The following is a 16723-nucleotide window of genomic DNA, read 5'->3' as shown; positions in this document are numbered from 1 at the left end:
AAATGCTTTTAAGAAACCACAAGATGATTGAAAGGCATGATTTTTTAATTTTCCTTCTCAACAGTGACAGTTTCATTTTGGTACATTTTGGTACCTGGTTGAGAGCAGGAGCATTTGAGTGTGTTGCAAAACCAAGTCCATTTGAACAATTTCTTGGACACCCTCGTTCAGGCTCACCCAGAGACTTGGTTCTGTGCTCTCCAGTCATTTTCTTGTGGCCACGAGGAGCCTCTTTCTGATCTCTTGCTGATTTTTTTTTTTTAATATTTTTTTTCCACGTTTTTATTTATTTTTGGGACAGAGAGAGACAGAGCATGAACGGGGGAGGGGCAGAGAGAGAGGGAGACACAGAATCAGAAACAGGCTCCAGGCTCCGAGCCATCAGCCCAGAACCTGACGCGGGGCTCGAACCCACGGACCGCGAGATCGTGACCTGGCTGAAGTCGGACACTTAACCGACTGCGCCACCCAGGCGCCCCCTCTTGCTGATTCTCAGGGCCAGCTGTGGTCACCAAGGACTGTTGTGGTAGCTGCCTTCCATCCACATCTGTCTTTCTATCACAGGGCCTCACAGAAGCTGAAGGCTGTGGCTTATAAAAGGATAGGCTCGGTGTAAGAAGATATGTGATGGCCTTTTTGGCTCCAAAACACTGACACCCATGAAAAGAGCCAACTGTATGATCCTTGCCTCTGGAAAGAATTCTGGTTTCCATATTCATTGTACATCTGACATTTGTTAGATGTAGTCATTGCTGTGCTGGAAGGAGGATGGCTCAGGACTGAGCTCACTGTTCAGTTTGTTAATGATCCCAAGCTCTTTTCTAATTAGGACTAAGAAAGATGAGCATCTTTCATTGAGAATTTCCTGCTGGGTGCTTCATAATAACCTTGGGAAGCGGTCCAGTTATATTTCCATTTAACCAAAGTGAGGTCGAGGATTGAAGACTTGCATGGTGTGCAAAGTTAATAAGCAGGGACGCTGGGATTTAAATCTAGGCCTAGGGATTCTGGTGCCAGCACTGTGGCACTCTGTCACCCTGACTGTCCTCGCTGTGGATGTGTATTTATACTGACGTTTAAATTTTGTTACATTGTGTTGTATAGGATACTTATGGCTACATCCTATAGGAGATAAATTAGTAGAACATAGCTCTTGTTTTTTCCTCTAGGTTAATTATTTCTTTCAGAATCTCTTTCAAGATCATACTTTTCAAAAATCGTCTCTCTCCTTCAAAATCATACTTTCCCAGTCTTGGCCTGTGTGATAAGTCCATGGCTCTTAAACCTGAGCTAGCAACAGAATCACCTGGACGGGATGCTAAACACAGATTGCTGAGCACCACCCTAGAGTTTCCATTCATCAGGTCTGGGATGAGCCCAAGAATTTACATCTCTAACAAGTTCCCAGGCCTGGGGACCATGTGCTGAGAACCACTAGACTGTGTCTTTCTTGAAAAATTCTCTGAAGTTCTATCACCTTTCAGTGAAAAGAGTTTTCTCTCTTATTCTGATTCTTGGAGCAGCAGTGTGTGGGGACACTCATGGTTATTATCACTGATGTTGCCTTCTGTTGAGGGTGGTAGAACTTAGCTTCCCCTCCACTAAGTTCTCAGCTCCTCGATGGCCTCTTTACACATGCCTCAGCACATGGGAACATGGTAAGAAATACTTGATGGATGAGTACATTGGATTAAACTTGTCTGCTTGGTGAGCAGTTTGAGTTGAGGAGGTGGTAGTTGTGATTCCCCTTCCACAAACACAACTCTGGCTACGGGAAACGGAAAGTATGTTTCCTCTTTGCTGTTCATCTTCTGGGTATTGGGTGTAGCCAGCTGAGACCAGGCAGCTTCCTGGACAGGGAATGTAGGATATGTGTAACAGCTGCTTGGGTGCAGTTGGGCCTTATCTTTGAATGAATAATTTGATATTACACAAATGTTTCAGAACAGACAGTCCTTGGATTTATGATATGAGGGCCTCTGGTATGAAAACCTTAGGAGACAGCTGACATGTCAAGTTTGGAGAACTCCCTCTTGACTCATGGTGAATTAGAATAGGATGGAAGTTGGGGAAGAGGCAGATGTGATGAAAACAATATTTAACAACCAGTACAGCCCAGATGCAGCCAAGCCTGCCTTATATTTCACAGGTGCTTCTGGCTGAACATCAGTCTAGAGAAAGAGGTGGGTGGTGAGGCTCAGGGTAGGACTAGGCTGATGGGAAGGAAAGGAAGACTGATCTTCATTGACCTCCGGCTTTGTAGGTCCTTTGATGCTTTTCCTTTCACACACACACTGTTCCATTTGGTGCCTGACATCCTTGGAGGGGGTGGTTGTGTCCTAGATTTTTTTTTAAGGGTGATTAAACTAGTGTGGAGAGCTGGTAAGTGGTAAATATTATGACTGGCAGGTCCCTGTGGAAAGCCCTGTACTTTCTCTACTTCACCCAGGTGATAGGAACGTTTTGAAGAATACTATTTGGTGCTGATAGCTTTCATTGCAAGATGTTTGCTCTCTGAACAAGAAGCCTGAGAGAGATGGTCTCAGTTGCAGTGGGCCAGGATTAGGGCCTGGCAGGATCTGCCTAGACAGAGAACAGTCTTTTTGAGGCAGGAGCCCTATATAACAGAAGTTGGGGAGAGAGCACAAAGTTGGGTTTTCTCAATAAAGATAGCTTAAAAAAACAAAAGATGGCCATAATAAATGCCAAGCACTGTGCCAGACCAGTGATGCACACATCATTCCTCTCAGAAGTGCACAATTGTGGGTCCAAGACATTGGATATTGTGCCCAGCAGATGTGACCTGGCCTTGGGGCAAAGGGAGACAATGTCAGGAAGGCTTCTTTGGAGGAGAGCCTCTGAGCTGAACCCTGCGGGAAGAGTAAGTGGTGTCTTCGTCTTCATCGTTTAAGGTCATCAGTCAGCTCGTTCAGCAAATGGGCAGGGAAGGGAGTATCCCGGCAAGCCCCTCCAAGAACCTGCTACCTCCTCTGGTGCCGCCCTCTGACGGCACCACAGTTTCCTCATGTCTTTGCAGTCCAAAGTTTTTCTTTGAAGAGAAAAATCAGCCTTGTACTCTCCCATTCTTAGTGCTGTGTACTTACTTTCTCAAACCAACATCTTTGTTGAGTTATCTCAAAAGAGGTTTTTAACAACTTTTCTTAAAATCTGATTGGCTTAGGAAACATTTTCCAAGGCTAGATGAAGTCTGTTAGCCTCCAAAAATGATAAAGTTTGTATCAGAGAATCCACGGGTTGTGGGTCTTTTGGGGCAGGAGATGAGATGTTGTGGACTCAGGGCACAAGCCTCCGTGTCCTCTTCTGACCCGGGAACCTTTCCTCTGCAGAGCAGCTTCCTGCTTCTGTTCAGAGCCTCGGGTTGCCTGCAGAAAACAGAGTGTGAGTAATAGCATTTAGTAGTTTCATTAGATACCTAGATTCTGTTTAGTTGTTCATCTTGTATTGTTCCTGGAATGAGACCCTTGTGCAGCTTGAACTCAAAGGGCCCCTGCACTTGATGTCCTTGTTCAGATCTGGCAGCCTCCTGAGCTGTAGACCCCATTCTTCAGCACTGGACCACCCTGGGAACAGTGAATGCTTTTTCCTCCAGGAAAATCTGATGAAACTTGCAGCACGTAGACACTGGCAAGAGGTGTCTTCACATTTCCTAGAGGTTAGGCCATCAGGACCTGAGGGTGTGGCCCAGCAGCAGCCCAGCAAGGCAGAGGGCGCCGTTGCTCCCATTGCGCCCTGGGATGTGGTGGGTGCACTGTTGGGTGAAGAGAGAGTGCTCGAGCGCCAGGCTAGCGGACTGCCCGTGTGCAGAACAGAGGTCAACGTGAGGGTCATTGGGTCACTTGTTGATCCTACAGCCTGCTGCTCATGGCTAGACATGGTGATTTTCATTTGGAGAGCAAGTTAAATCATAGTGAGGCCATTCTAAACCTCATGAAGGATGGTAATCTTGCAAACTATGTGGGTATTCCAGAGCAGGCTTGGCCCCTTTCCTCGTCCATTTTCTCTGGCAGAATGCAGTACGTTTGAGCTGAGGCTGCACATCTCCGTTGCATGGTCTCTGTCCACCTCTCCCCCCATCTCCCCACATCTCAAGTTTCCCCAGATCACCATGAGTCCTTGGGAAGTGTGCATACAGGGGCCTGTATTAAAGGTTCCTTCTTTCTACGCCCATGTGGTCAGTGTAGACACATTTATATTCTCTTTGTGATCAAGAAAGAAATCTAAGTAACTGAAGCCTTATGTGCAATTGTGCTTTGGAGAGCCAGCTGGGTAGCTGAGAATGAGTCCCAGAGCACCCCTCGTCTCTGCCCTGAAGCCTGCACTTGAGAGCCCAAGGGACCAGCTCCTGCAGCTGCTCCAGGATGCTGACCTGTTCAGCATGCCAGAGCCAAAGCCTCCCCCCAGCAGAAGTTAACTCCTGGCCTCACAAACAAGCTCTGGAAAAGTTCTGAAGTGCCTGTGGGAGATCAAAGACTCCTTTACCACCCCAAATTTCCTCAAGCAGGAAAGGGCAGGAGATCTCAGAAATACCGCCTTCTAGTCTTTTGCTACCCCACCTCTAGCCCTGTACTATTCTCCCCTGAGAGGCGAAGAGAGAAAACATCTCCCACCCTGATGCCTCCAGATAGGTGCCTTGTGCAACATCTCTGAGTGTCATTTCTGAGGCTGATGTTTCCATCTGTCTTCGGCATCTCCTGAACCTCCATCCTAGATGACTGGGAGTGAGGAGGAGTTGAGACTAGATCCAGTAGCATCCGTGTAATTGTGGGATGCAGGGCAACAGGACAGTGCACGGAAGCTTGGTCAAGAAGCAGGGGAAAGGACCATTAAAGGTCCTAAATATACTTGCATGGGAGTGGTTGAAAGGTCCCCCCTCCCCATCCAAAAGCCCACCCTGGCCCAGGGGATGGCCGTCGCCTCACCCTGCCCCAAGACACAACGGGATGTGTACATCTGACCCCAAGCCCCCTTGTTTTTATATTCAGGCCCCTGCCAGGGTGGCAACAAAAGGGATATATGGATAAGAAGGGCAGGGCCAGGTCCTGGGATGTGAGAGGGCAGAGGAGCTGGTGGTCAAGAACCTGTCCCAGGGAGGAGGGACCATGGGTGAGCCTACAGTCCGTACCCTCAGCACATGCTGTGTTGTGATGGACTTCACTTCAAAAGCAAGTTTAAAGATAAATTTATTAAGAATTTCCATACCAATGAAGACATCCAGATGGCAAACAAACACATGAAAAGATGTTCAACATTGCTCATCATCAGGGAAATAAAAATCAAAACCACAATGAGATACCACCTCATACTGGTCAGAGTGGCTAAAATTAACAACTCTGGAAACAACAGATGTTGACCAGGATGTGGAGACAGGGGAACCCTCTTGCACTGTTGGTGGGAATGCAAACTGGTACAGCCACTCTGGAAAACAGGAGATTTCTCAAAAAATTAAAAATAGAATTATCCTGTGACCCAGCAATTGCACTACTAGGAATTTATCTGAAGCATACAAAAATGCTGATTTGAAAGGGCACATGCACCCCAATGTTTATAGCAGCACTATCAACAATAGCCAAAGTATGTATATACAATGGAATACTACTCAGAGATGAAAAAGAATGAAATCTTGCCATTTGCAACAACGTGGATGGAACTGGAGGGTAGTATGCTAAGCGAAATAAGAGAAAGATATCACATGATTTTACTCATATGTGGAATTTGAGAAATTTAACAGGATCATAGGGGAAGGTAAGGAAAAATAAGATAAAAACAGAGGAAGGCAAACCATAAGAGACTCTTAAATACAGAGAACAAAGTGAGGGTTGATGGGCATGGAGGGTGGGGAAAATGGGTGATGGGCATTAAGGAGGGCACTTGTTGGGATGAGCACTGGGTGTTACATGTAAGAGATGAATCACTGGATTCTACTCCTGAAGCCAAGACTACACTGTATGTTAACTAACTTGAGAATAAAATAAATAAGTAAGTAAATAAATAAATGAGAATTTCCATAGAGCTACTGCAGAGCATTAAACCCCAAGCGCCGAGACCTTCTGAGCGCGGAGTCCTGTGCAGCCATATGGGTTATGAAGCCAGCCTCGCGCGTGGAACATCTGGTAGATAAATAATCCTGAACATTTCCTGAACATCTTTTATGTGACTGATATTGGGGATGCAGAAATTAAAATGGCATGGACCCTCCCTGTACATTTCTTATATTAATCATGCAGATGAGAAGTCTCTAGGATCAGTGTTTGCAGGCTGCCATGGAGAACAGAAGACATGTGCCTACCTGCCTGGGATTGGAGGAATACAAAGGCTGTGTTGCCCTGAAGGACAAGCAGGAATTTGGCTGGCCTTGGGGAGAGCAAGGGGAGCCATTTCGTTTTGGGCTCCCCCTAGACAAGGATTTGAGTACATACATGTAGCTAATGTGTAAAATGAAGTGAGCAGTGGTAGGAAGGTGGAAAAGTGAAATGGGAAGGAGCATCATCCAGCAACTTACCACCACAGGAAGCTGTGTAATCTCACTGGGGAATGCTGAGAAATGGTGCAGGATGTCCACCTCAGAGCTCGTCACCTGGGTGTGGGGGAGCCAGACTGTGCCAGGGTCAGCAGACTCTTTCCCTACAGGGCCAGTTGGTAAGGCCACATACGGTCTCTGTCACGTAGTTTTGTTTTTTTAGTAACCCTGTAAATGTGTAAAAACCATTCCTAGCTCACAGGTCACACAGAAACAGGCCAGGGGCTGTAGTTTCCCAACCCCTGATCTACACAACATCAGCCACTGGTTGAGGGCTGCCTCCAGCCAGCATCAGTTCCCACCGCTTAGTCAGAGAGGCCTCCAGCAGCAACAGAACAGTCTCAAGCGAGAGAGATGCAGATGCTAACAGTTGGAAGTTGAGCCAGCATGCCCAGAAGTAAGACTAGAAGGGAGAAGGGGAGGGCAGCAGCCTCTGGGGATGTGTTGGGCGGCCAGATGTGGGGAGCAGGCCATGCAGGCGTGGTAGCAGGTGGTGTGTGGGCTGGGTGGGGGGGAGATTGGAGATTTTAGTTCCATATTTGATTAAGAGATAAGTGATTTCAGGGGTAGAAGCGGAGAGTCTAGCTGGGCTAGTGCATTCATTGCTCTAGGTCAGAGGTGATTGTTGCTTAGTCTAAGCTGAAGGTCTGGAGGTGGTGAGATGTGGTGGTGTCTGGATATATTTTGAAGGTGGAGCCTTCAGGATTGTCTGAAGATCAGATGTGGAATATGAGAAAAAGAGGATCAAGATCAAAGTGCTTGGCCTGAGCAGCTGGATGGGTGGAGCTGAGACAGGAAAGGCAGGGGAGGTTTTGGAGACCTGGTTCATTTCCTTTGCCCCTGTAAGATCAGGCCAAGCCAAGATATAATCTGGTCTTAGAAACGAGTTTTGCGGAGGCAACATGGGGGTGGTTGTAGAAATCTCCAGACAGTTTCTTTCTTTAAATGTCTAGTCTGTTTTCCAACCTTGGAAAAGTGAGTGTTTTTACTTTTGAAAATTGCCTGATGGTTTTCTTCCAAGTTTTCCTTTTGGCTAGAATTTGGTAGCTGTGGATGATGATTATTCCCTTGCATTTTGCAATTTTGTAGACTCTTTTTCTTGCGTGTTTTTCTTTTGCCTATGTTAAAAGGAATGTGTGGATGTTTCAGTTTTTTAACAAGACAGAAATGCAATACACGGTATTAGAGTGTGACGTTAAGAGCACAGACTCTGATGCCTGTGCTTACATCCTGGTTTTGTCACCTTCTGGTGAGGATATAGCTTCTGCATGTCACACTGGGTTGTGCTGAGGCTTAAATGAGCAGATAGATGGAAGGCACTTGGATTGGTGCCGGACACATAGTAGGTGCTCAGTGAGAGGAACCATGGCTAGTATAGAGACAGAGACAGGCAGGTCCGCTGCCAATGGTAAGAACCATGTTGGGGTAGTGTAGGGTCCTTTGGTAGCTCACAGAAGGAGGGGCCCCAGCCCAGATTTGGGGAAAGACTTCCTACAGCAAGTGGTACTGCAAGTGAGGCCGCCAAGGTGAGTTATCTAGGAGAAGAATAGGCAAGTGTGTTCCAGCAGGGGCAGAGCCTCAGAAGCAAGAGAGCAGTTGTGTGACTCCGAGGCAAGGTTGGGGAATGGCTGGGAGCCTTTCGAAGAACTTCAAGGCCTGTAGACTTCATCCTGAGAAAGCTGGATGCTCCGGAGTGTGCTGCCCTTCTTTTTCTTCCTGCTGCCATGTTTAGACTCCTGGAATTCACAGATATTTTTTAATTCACAGTTTGAGAAGCAGGCTGCCTTTGGTTCAGTCAGTGTGTTTTGGGCAGCTGTGGTATGGAAAGTGAATGTAGATGTAGAGTGTACTGCCTGCTTTCATCTTGTAGTGAAGCTAAAGCTCCATCATTCTTAGCTCTGGGCCCCGAGACTCCTCTCCACATTCAGAGCCCAGAGGTTAGTCTGTGTTGTGCAGGGCTTTCCAAAGCAGAACCTTAGCTGAATCTCCAGAGACAGCCTTTGACGCCTGTCTCCAAACAGCTGAACCTTGGTTTTTGGAAGCATTGAGAGAGGAGCCAGTGTTCATGTACAAGGGAGTTTCCATGTGATTGACAGCTGATTTCTTCTCAGAAACCATGGAGGCCAGAAGGCAATGAGAAAACGTTTTAAATTTTGAATGAAAAAAATCAAGTATCCTATATTCTACAAAACTAGTCTTCAGTAATGAAGGAGAAATAGAGATATCCATATAAACAAAAGCTGAGCGGGCCTGCACTACAGGAAACACTAAAGCAAGTCCTTCAGGCTGAAGTGAAGGGATACTAGACAATAATTTGAAACCATAAATAAAAGTAACACTAGTAAATATAACCAGACTTTTATATTTTTGGTTTGGTTTGGTTTGTAACGTCTGTCTTTTATGATTTAAAAGTCAGGGGCACTGAATAGTAATTTTAGATCTGTAGTGATGGGCATACAATGTATAAATCGTAATCTGTGGCAATAACAATATAGAAGGGAAGAAACAGATATATAGCAAAGTGTTTAGATACTATGGAAACTAAGCGTCTCAGGCTGGATAATTTCAGCTGTCTTATTTTCAAGGTCACTGATCTTTCTCCTGCCTGCTCACATCTGCAGAACCCCTCTTTAACAATGCTATTCGATCTGGGTTGTTGTAAGTTGTTAATAATAATTGTAATCTCTATGGTAACCAAACAGTAACTTGAAAATACAGAAAATGAAAGAAGAAGGGAGTCAAAGTGGCACATAAAAAAATTAGCCAAATACAAAAAAGGGCAGCAATTGGAGGAATTGAGGAACAAAAGTCATACAAGACATAAAATGGCACAAGTAAACCCTTCCTTATTAGTAATCACATAAAATGGGAGTGGATTTAACTCTTCTATTAAGAGAGGCATTGGGGTTGCTTGGGTGGTTTGGTTAAGTGTCTGGCTCTTGATTTCAGCTCAGGTCATGAACTTACGGTTGGTGTGATCGAGCCTCGCACTGGGTTCTGCGCTGACAGTGCTGGCTGCAGAGCCTCTTTGAGATTCCACTCCTTCTCTCTCTCTGCCCCTCCAACACTGGCACGCTTGTACATGCGCTCTCTTTCAAAAAATAAACATTAAAAAAAATAAGAGGGGCGCCTGGGTGGCTCAATCGGTTAAGCGTCTGACTTCAGCCCAGGTCATGATCTCACGGTCCGTGAGTTCGAGCCCCGCATCGGGCTCTGGGCTGATGGCTCAGAACCTGGAGCCTGCTTCCGATTCTGTGTCTCCCTCTCTCTCTGCCCCTCCCCCTTTCATGCTCTGTCTGTCTCTGTCTCAAAAATAAATAAACGTTAAAAAAAAAATTAGTAACTTTAAAAAAAAAAAATAAGAGAGAGGCACCTCGGTGGCTCAGTCGGTTAAGCGTCCAACTTCGGCTCAGGTCATGATCTCACGGTTTGTGGGTTCGAGCCCCACATTGGGCTTTGTGCTGACAGCTCAGAGCCTGGAGCCTGCTTCGGATTCTGTGTCTCCCTCTCTCTCTGCCCCTCCCCCGTTCATGCTCTCTCTTTCTCTCAAAAGTAAATAAACATAAAAAATTTTAAAAAAATAAGAGACACTGGCAGATTAAATTTACAAAGACTCTGTATACTGTCAACAAGACACTTCAGATACATAGTACACTTGAGATGTAAGAACACAAAGAAGTTGAAAGTAAGGATGGAAAAATATATTCCATGCCAAACAGTAACAGAGAGACACCTAGAGTGGCTCTATGATTGTCAGACAACATCTAAAAGGTAACAAAATAAAGGACATTACATATTGATAAATGCTTTAGTACAGCAAGAGTGCATCACAGTTATAAACATTCACACACCTAATAACAAGGCTACAAAATAAATGAAGCAAAAATGGACAGAATTGAAATGAGAAATTGAGAAATCCACAGTTATAGTTGGATATTTCAGTTCTGTGCTGTCAGTACTAGATACAAGAAGAGACAGCAAGATAAGGAAACGGAGGACTTGAGCAACAGTGTCAACCAGCCAGACCTAACAGACATGCAGAGAACACCCAGCAACAGCAGAAGACATGTTCTCAAGTGCTCGTGGAGCAGTCTCCAGGATAGACCATCCGTTAGGCCACAGACAAGTCTTGATGAATTAAAGAAGACTGAAATCAGATAGAATATCTTTTCCAATCGAAGGGGAATGAAACTAAACATACTAGAAGGAAAACTGGAAAATTCACAAGTAGGTGGAAGTTAAACAGGATATTCTAAAACAACCAATGAGTCAAGAAGTCAGAAGGGAAATTCAGAAAATACCTTGAGGTGAGGACAAAAACAAAGACCCGAAATACCAAATCTTTTTTTTTTTTTTTAATTTTTATTGTTAACGTTTATTTTTGAGACAGAGACAGAGCATGAACGGGGGAGGGTCAGAGAGAGAGGGAGACACAGAATCCGAAGCAGGCTCCAGGCTCCGAGCCGTCAGCCCAGAGCCCAATGCGGGGCTCTAACTCACGGACCGCGAAATCATGACCTGAGTTGAAGTCGGACGCTTAACCGACTGAGTCACCCATGTGCCCCATGAAATACCAAATCTAATGGGATGCTGTGATAGTCGTACTACGAGGGAAATGTGTAGCTGTGAGGACGACTCAGTGCTCCTGTCTAGAATATATAAAGAACTAAAAATCAATGAGGAAAAGACAGCCAACCCAATTAAACAGAAGAGGGACTTCACAAGAGGTTATGTCTGAATGGCCAGCAAGCATATAAAAGAATTTTCCACATTGCTGCACATTGAAACTGCAGGGAGATACCACTATGTCCTCTTCCACATGGTTACATTTAATCGGCCTGACAGTGTCAAGAGGTGGCAAGGATTTGGAGCAGTTGGAACTCTTGTCACACTGCTGGTGGGAACATAGGTTTGTACAACTACTTTGGAGAATTGGTATTCTCTACAAAGCCAAACACATACACTATAAAATAACACTTTCTTCTGGGAACACACCCAACAGAAATGAGTGCTGATGGCCACCGAAAGCCATCTATGAAAATGACCGTAATAACTCTATTCTTCATAACTGAAACTGGAAACAGCCGCAGGTTCCTTGACAGTGGAATGGATAAATGCAGGGTAGTGTATAATTCAGCGGAATAGGACATACCTACGGGAAAGAATGATCTGATATGTATGGATGAATCTAGCAGATAAAATTTAGGTGAAAGCAGCCAGTCACAAAAGAGAACACCCGTAGCATGGGTGATTTTATGTATAAGTCATTACAAAGGCAAAACGAGTTTATGGTGATGGAAGTTCTGATAGTAGTTTGGGGTGCTCTTCACTGGGCAAGGGCACAAAGCTGCCTTCTGAGGTCCTGGAAATGTTCTATAGTTTGATCTAGGCAGCGGTTACCCAGGTGTGTGCCTATGTAAAAGTTCATTGCACCAGATAGTTAAGGTTTGTACATGTATTGTATCAAAGTTGTAAATTAAAATTAAAAACAAAGATTTTGTTAAAAAGTGAGACATGACACAAAATGAAAACGTACATGGGTTTGCCAGCTTTTTGTTGTAAGGCCAGGGCTTTTCCTGTGTGAGTGGTGGGTCTAGTGTAAAATCTAGTGTAAAATACACTCTCAGTGTGTTATATACAATTTGTGTGGTCTTTTTATTTTTTTATTTATTTATTTTTTTTTCAACGTTTATTTTATTTTTGGGACAGAGAGAGACAGAGCATGAACGGGGGAGGGGCAGAGAGAGAGGGAGACACAGAATCGGAAACAGGCTCCAGGCTCCGAGCCATCAGCTCAGAGCCTGACGCGGGGCTCGAACTCACGGACCGCGAGATCGTGACCTGGCTGAAGTCGGACGCTTAACCGACTGCGCCACCCAGGCGCCCCTTGTGTGGTCTTTTTAAATTGGAGCAGTTGCCCAGCAATGTACATCAGGATCCTTCTGGATTTTTATTTTTATTTTTATTTATTTATTTAATGTTTGTTTATTCTTGAGAGAGACAGAGACAGAGTGTGAGTGGGGGAGGGTCAGAGAGAGAAGGAGACACAGAATCCGAAGCAGGCTCCAGGCTCTGAGCTGTCAGCACAGAGCCTGACACGGGGCTCAAACTCACAAACTGGTAGATCATGACCTGAGGTGAAGTCGGACGCCTAACCGACTGAGCCACCCAGGCGCCCCTCCTTCTGGATTTTTATACATTTCCCCCCCCTCCCCGGTTTCTTATTGTTGTCTTACTTTTAATTTGACAAGGTTTTTTTTTTTTTTTTATAGCATCTTTATTATGTCTCTAAAAATATTCATCCAGTCTGTTTTATCAATTGGACTTCCTTGTAAGGTTTCTGTGGCTAAAAATAAGCTTGAAAGTTTTTTTTTTAATGTTTATTTTTGAGAGAGAGAGAGACAGTTGCGAGCAGGGGAGGGGCAGAGAGAGAGGGAGACACAGAATCCGAAGCAGGCTCCAAGCTGTCAGCACAGAGCCCAACGTGGTGCTCAAACCCATGAACTGTAAGATCATGACCTGAGCCGAAGTTGGATGCCTAACTGAGCCATCCACGCATCCTGTTTTTTTTTGGAAAAGTTCTTTTTTCTTTTTTTTTTTTTTTAAGTTTGAGAGAGAAAATGGGCACATGTGTGCAAGTGGGGAGGGGCAGAGAGAGGAGAGAGAGAATGAATCCCAAGCAGGCTCCATCCTGTCAGCTCTGAGCCCAACATGTGGCTCGATCTCACAAACCATAAGATCAAGACCTGAGCTGAAACCAAGAGTTGGACACTTAACTGGCTGAGCCATCCAGGTGCTCTGAGCTTGAAAAATTCTGATATTCTGATCTGGGTGTCTTCTGAGTGTCTTTGTAGTTCCGAAGTTTTATGACTCCGATATTGTGCACACACATACAGTCCCAGCAGGGAGAATGCAGTGCGGCTGTGCTGGCCCCTGTGTCACTGTTTCGGCGCAGATTGTGCTCCTGCCGTGTCCTAACCCTTCTCTCTTTCTTGTTCGTCCCAGCTGCCCACTGCTGAAACTGCCCCTACCAGGGACAGGACCGGTGGAGTTCACCACTCCTGTGAAGGACTACTCGCCCCCACCTGTGGCCTCTGACCACAAACCAGGGGAGCCCAGTGAGCGGCCAGAGTGGGTAGGTGCTCAGTGTGTGTCTGGGGAGAGCCCCGAGGGTTGGGTGGAAATTGGCCAAGGCAGGGGTTCTGGGAGTGAGAGTGAGGGTGGCCAGCTTCAGATTGGTGGGTACATGTACTTGAACAGCTTTTACAAAGGCACCACAAATATTTCATTACACAGTTAATGAATAACCTTTTTTGAAAGGAAACGCCAAGTGACACAAAAATGTGACTGTCCTCAACAGCCAGGTGGGATCTGTGGTGGTTGTAGCTATGGCCAGATGGGTCTGGAGTCCTACCTGGACTGCTCACATACCATGCCCGGGCCCAAGCAGTGCTCTGGCAAGCAGGCCATCTCCTCCTTGTCCCAAGTGGTCATGAGAGCCATGGAGCATCCTTAGAGAATTTTCTGTGATCAGGGTCTCATATATCAATGTGTTTTCAGATGTCACGTCTCATGTTTTCAGATGTCACGTCTGATTTTCTCGTCACAATGAAGTTTGGTAAAAAGTGTTGAGTTTTTGTGTTTTGGGTTTTTAAAATCTCTTTTACAGTTAGGAAAGGGGGCCCAGGGTGATGAAGTGCCTCAGTTACCTAGTTATAGATGGGGTCAGCACTGGATCAGAACTCCAGGACTCCTGACCCCAGGTCCCTGCTTGTCCTGGGCCATAGTATTCTCAGTTGATTGCCTCTGAGTTGAGCACTGATGTAGCCGAGGACGTAACGGTTGCTCTAGCTGAGGGTCTCAGGTAGAGGACTTAACCCGCTGTGACGCTGGACTCGTTATTTGGAAATCTTACAAGCTCGATTAGCCCATCTTGAAAGCTTTTACCTGCCAGGTAGTAGATGAAGTGTCCTTCCTTCATACATTGTGCTTTGGTCCCATGGATTTGTGCTGGACTGAGTGTATTGTTGAGGAGGAAAACCAAAGCCTGGGTAACAGAGCTCTTCCTTTTCCGCCCTGTCTCTGACAATGATGATACATTCCTCTCTGTCCTTTATAGGTAATATAGCAGTCAGGTAACTTGTTGTAAACTTGCCCCTACTGTTGCTGAAATAGAGACATAGCTGGTAAGATAGGTGTGTGTTAAGCCATATATTAATCTGGCTTAATGGGACTCTGTCCATGAAGGTCAGAGGGAGCATGGTGTGGTGCTGGCAGAAACTGGTTCTGTAACTTCATGTACCAGCTTGACCATTGGCTCACTATGGGACCTTCTTGGTTCAGACCTTTTACCTTCATTAATCTCTTGAAGCAGTTGTACCACATTGTGGAACTGATGGTTTGTGGTCACAACAGGGGAGTCTGTGTTTGTGGATGTTTCATGACTAGAAGAGTTCGGTTGGCCTGATAATACATGGTAGGTATTTAATGGTACGGCTGTTGGGGAGGTGACTTGTTTGTGAGCTCTTTGAACTTCCTTAATGCCCTTCATTGGTCTGGGATGATGATAGTAAGTAGGTGTACAAATAACTTCAGGGCTCAGCAGTCAGAAGATTGGCTGTTCTCTCTCTTTTTGGAGCCCCCACCCCTTGAAGGATTGAGAAGGACCCAGGCCTCAGTGCAGTCACCTAGTGTTTTGCAAGTCAGGGGTCAGTTCTCTTACCTCCACTGACCATCCATGATAAAAATTCAGGCCAGCAATATAGGAGCAGTAAGGACTGATTTAGTTATAAGGAACAGAAAACTCAGCTCAAACCAGAGTAATCAAAAGGAATTTTTAGAGTCCTAGAACTCAAGAACACTATGGTTTGGGCCTCAAAAGGAGTTCACCTCTCGGCTCTTTTGGCTCCACTCTTGATCTGCTTAAAAGCTCCAGCATCTTGAGCCTTATGTTCTTGCAATATCTAATCCAGTGCAGGACGAGAAGGTGCCAGGTTGTATCTAAGTGAGGTAGCTTGCCTGTCCCCAACCCAAATCCTGTGATGAAGGTGGTGCTTTGTTGACTGGCTTCATCAGCTAGTTGTCACCATCACTAGGCTTAGAACAAGAGAGGACCATTTCCAAAGGAAAATCAGGAGGCTCGGGCACTGGGCACACCAATGCAAGCACCTGCTGCCCACTGAGGAGCCAGAACATCCTTTTCCTCCATTCATTCCTGTATTCAGCATATGTTTACATTCTGCAGTGTACCCAGCAGGATGATCTAGGGGACACGTAGAGCCTCACAGCTTCTGGGGAGATCTGTCTGGTTAGAAAGAGAAGACAAAGATGTCAGTTCAAAATAAATATACGTCAAAGGGACACAGGAGCCAACTGAAAGAGTTCCCAATGGCCAGTGCTGGAAAACAAAAGATATTTTGCAATAAAATAAAGTAGTATTGGATTATAACCCAGAGTATAAAATATCTTGAGTTCATGTGATTAAGTAAATGGGGGAAATAGATAAATCCAGGCAAAAATTCTAAATAATTTATGTAAATACTCTCCCTCAAGGGATTAGAATATAACTTCTCTTCCTTAAGCATGGACTGTGCGTAGTGACTTCCTTCCAAAGAATACTATATGGAGAGAGGGAGCAAAGAATCACTTTACAGTGGAGAACCAGACAGTTACCTCCCCAGCAAGGAGGTCAGGGTCAATGTCAGCAGTGATAGATCAGGCTGATAGTACATACCCTTGATGTGTGACAGGTGAGGCACTCTACCTCTGGTCTTTCTCCCAGAAACCCATAACCCCAGCCTAATTATGGGAAGTTGGATGAATCCCACTTGAGGGACTTTTTATACAGTACCTGACCACTACTCCTTAAAATTGTCAAGGTTATCAAAAACAAAGAAATTCTGAGAAACTGTCACTAAGGAAAACTAAGGAAACCAAATTTTCTTAGTTTTTACCTAATGTCCTTTTTCTGTCCCAAGATTCCATTTAGGGCACCACATTAAATTTAGTGGTTACTTTCCCTGTGGCCTCCCTTGGCTACAACAGTTTTGCAGACGTCCCTTATCTTTGATGACCTTGACAGTTTGGAGTGGCGGCCAGGTATTTTGTAGAGTGCTCCTCCAGTGGGATTTGTCTGTTTTTTTCTAGATTAGACTGGGGTATGGGTTTGGGGAAGACCGCGGAGGA

The 16723-nt window shown here is 45.3% G+C and overlaps 1 protein-coding gene across 1 annotated transcript in view; it reads left to right on the top strand.

Moving 5' to 3' along the window:
* SCAP (SREBF chaperone) overlaps window positions 1-16723 on the top strand; it is a 70892-nt gene that overhangs the window by 34253 nt on the left and 19916 nt on the right. The window contains exon 3 of the mRNA XM_040445189.1: window positions 13544-13673. Coding sequence (XP_040301123.1) covers window positions 13544-13673 — 130 coding nt within the window. The remainder of the gene's footprint in view (window positions 1-13543; window positions 13674-16723) is intronic.

The sequence above is a fragment of the Herpailurus yagouaroundi genome, unplaced genomic scaffold (genome assembly GCF_014898765.1).
Source record: "Herpailurus yagouaroundi ecotype Mexico unplaced genomic scaffold, PumYag 193, whole genome shotgun sequence".
NCBI classification, from domain to species: domain Eukaryota; kingdom Metazoa; phylum Chordata; class Mammalia; order Carnivora; family Felidae; genus Herpailurus; species Herpailurus yagouaroundi.
The sequence above is the reverse complement of the archived record's forward strand: the minus strand, read 5'-3'. Positions and strand labels throughout refer to the sequence as shown.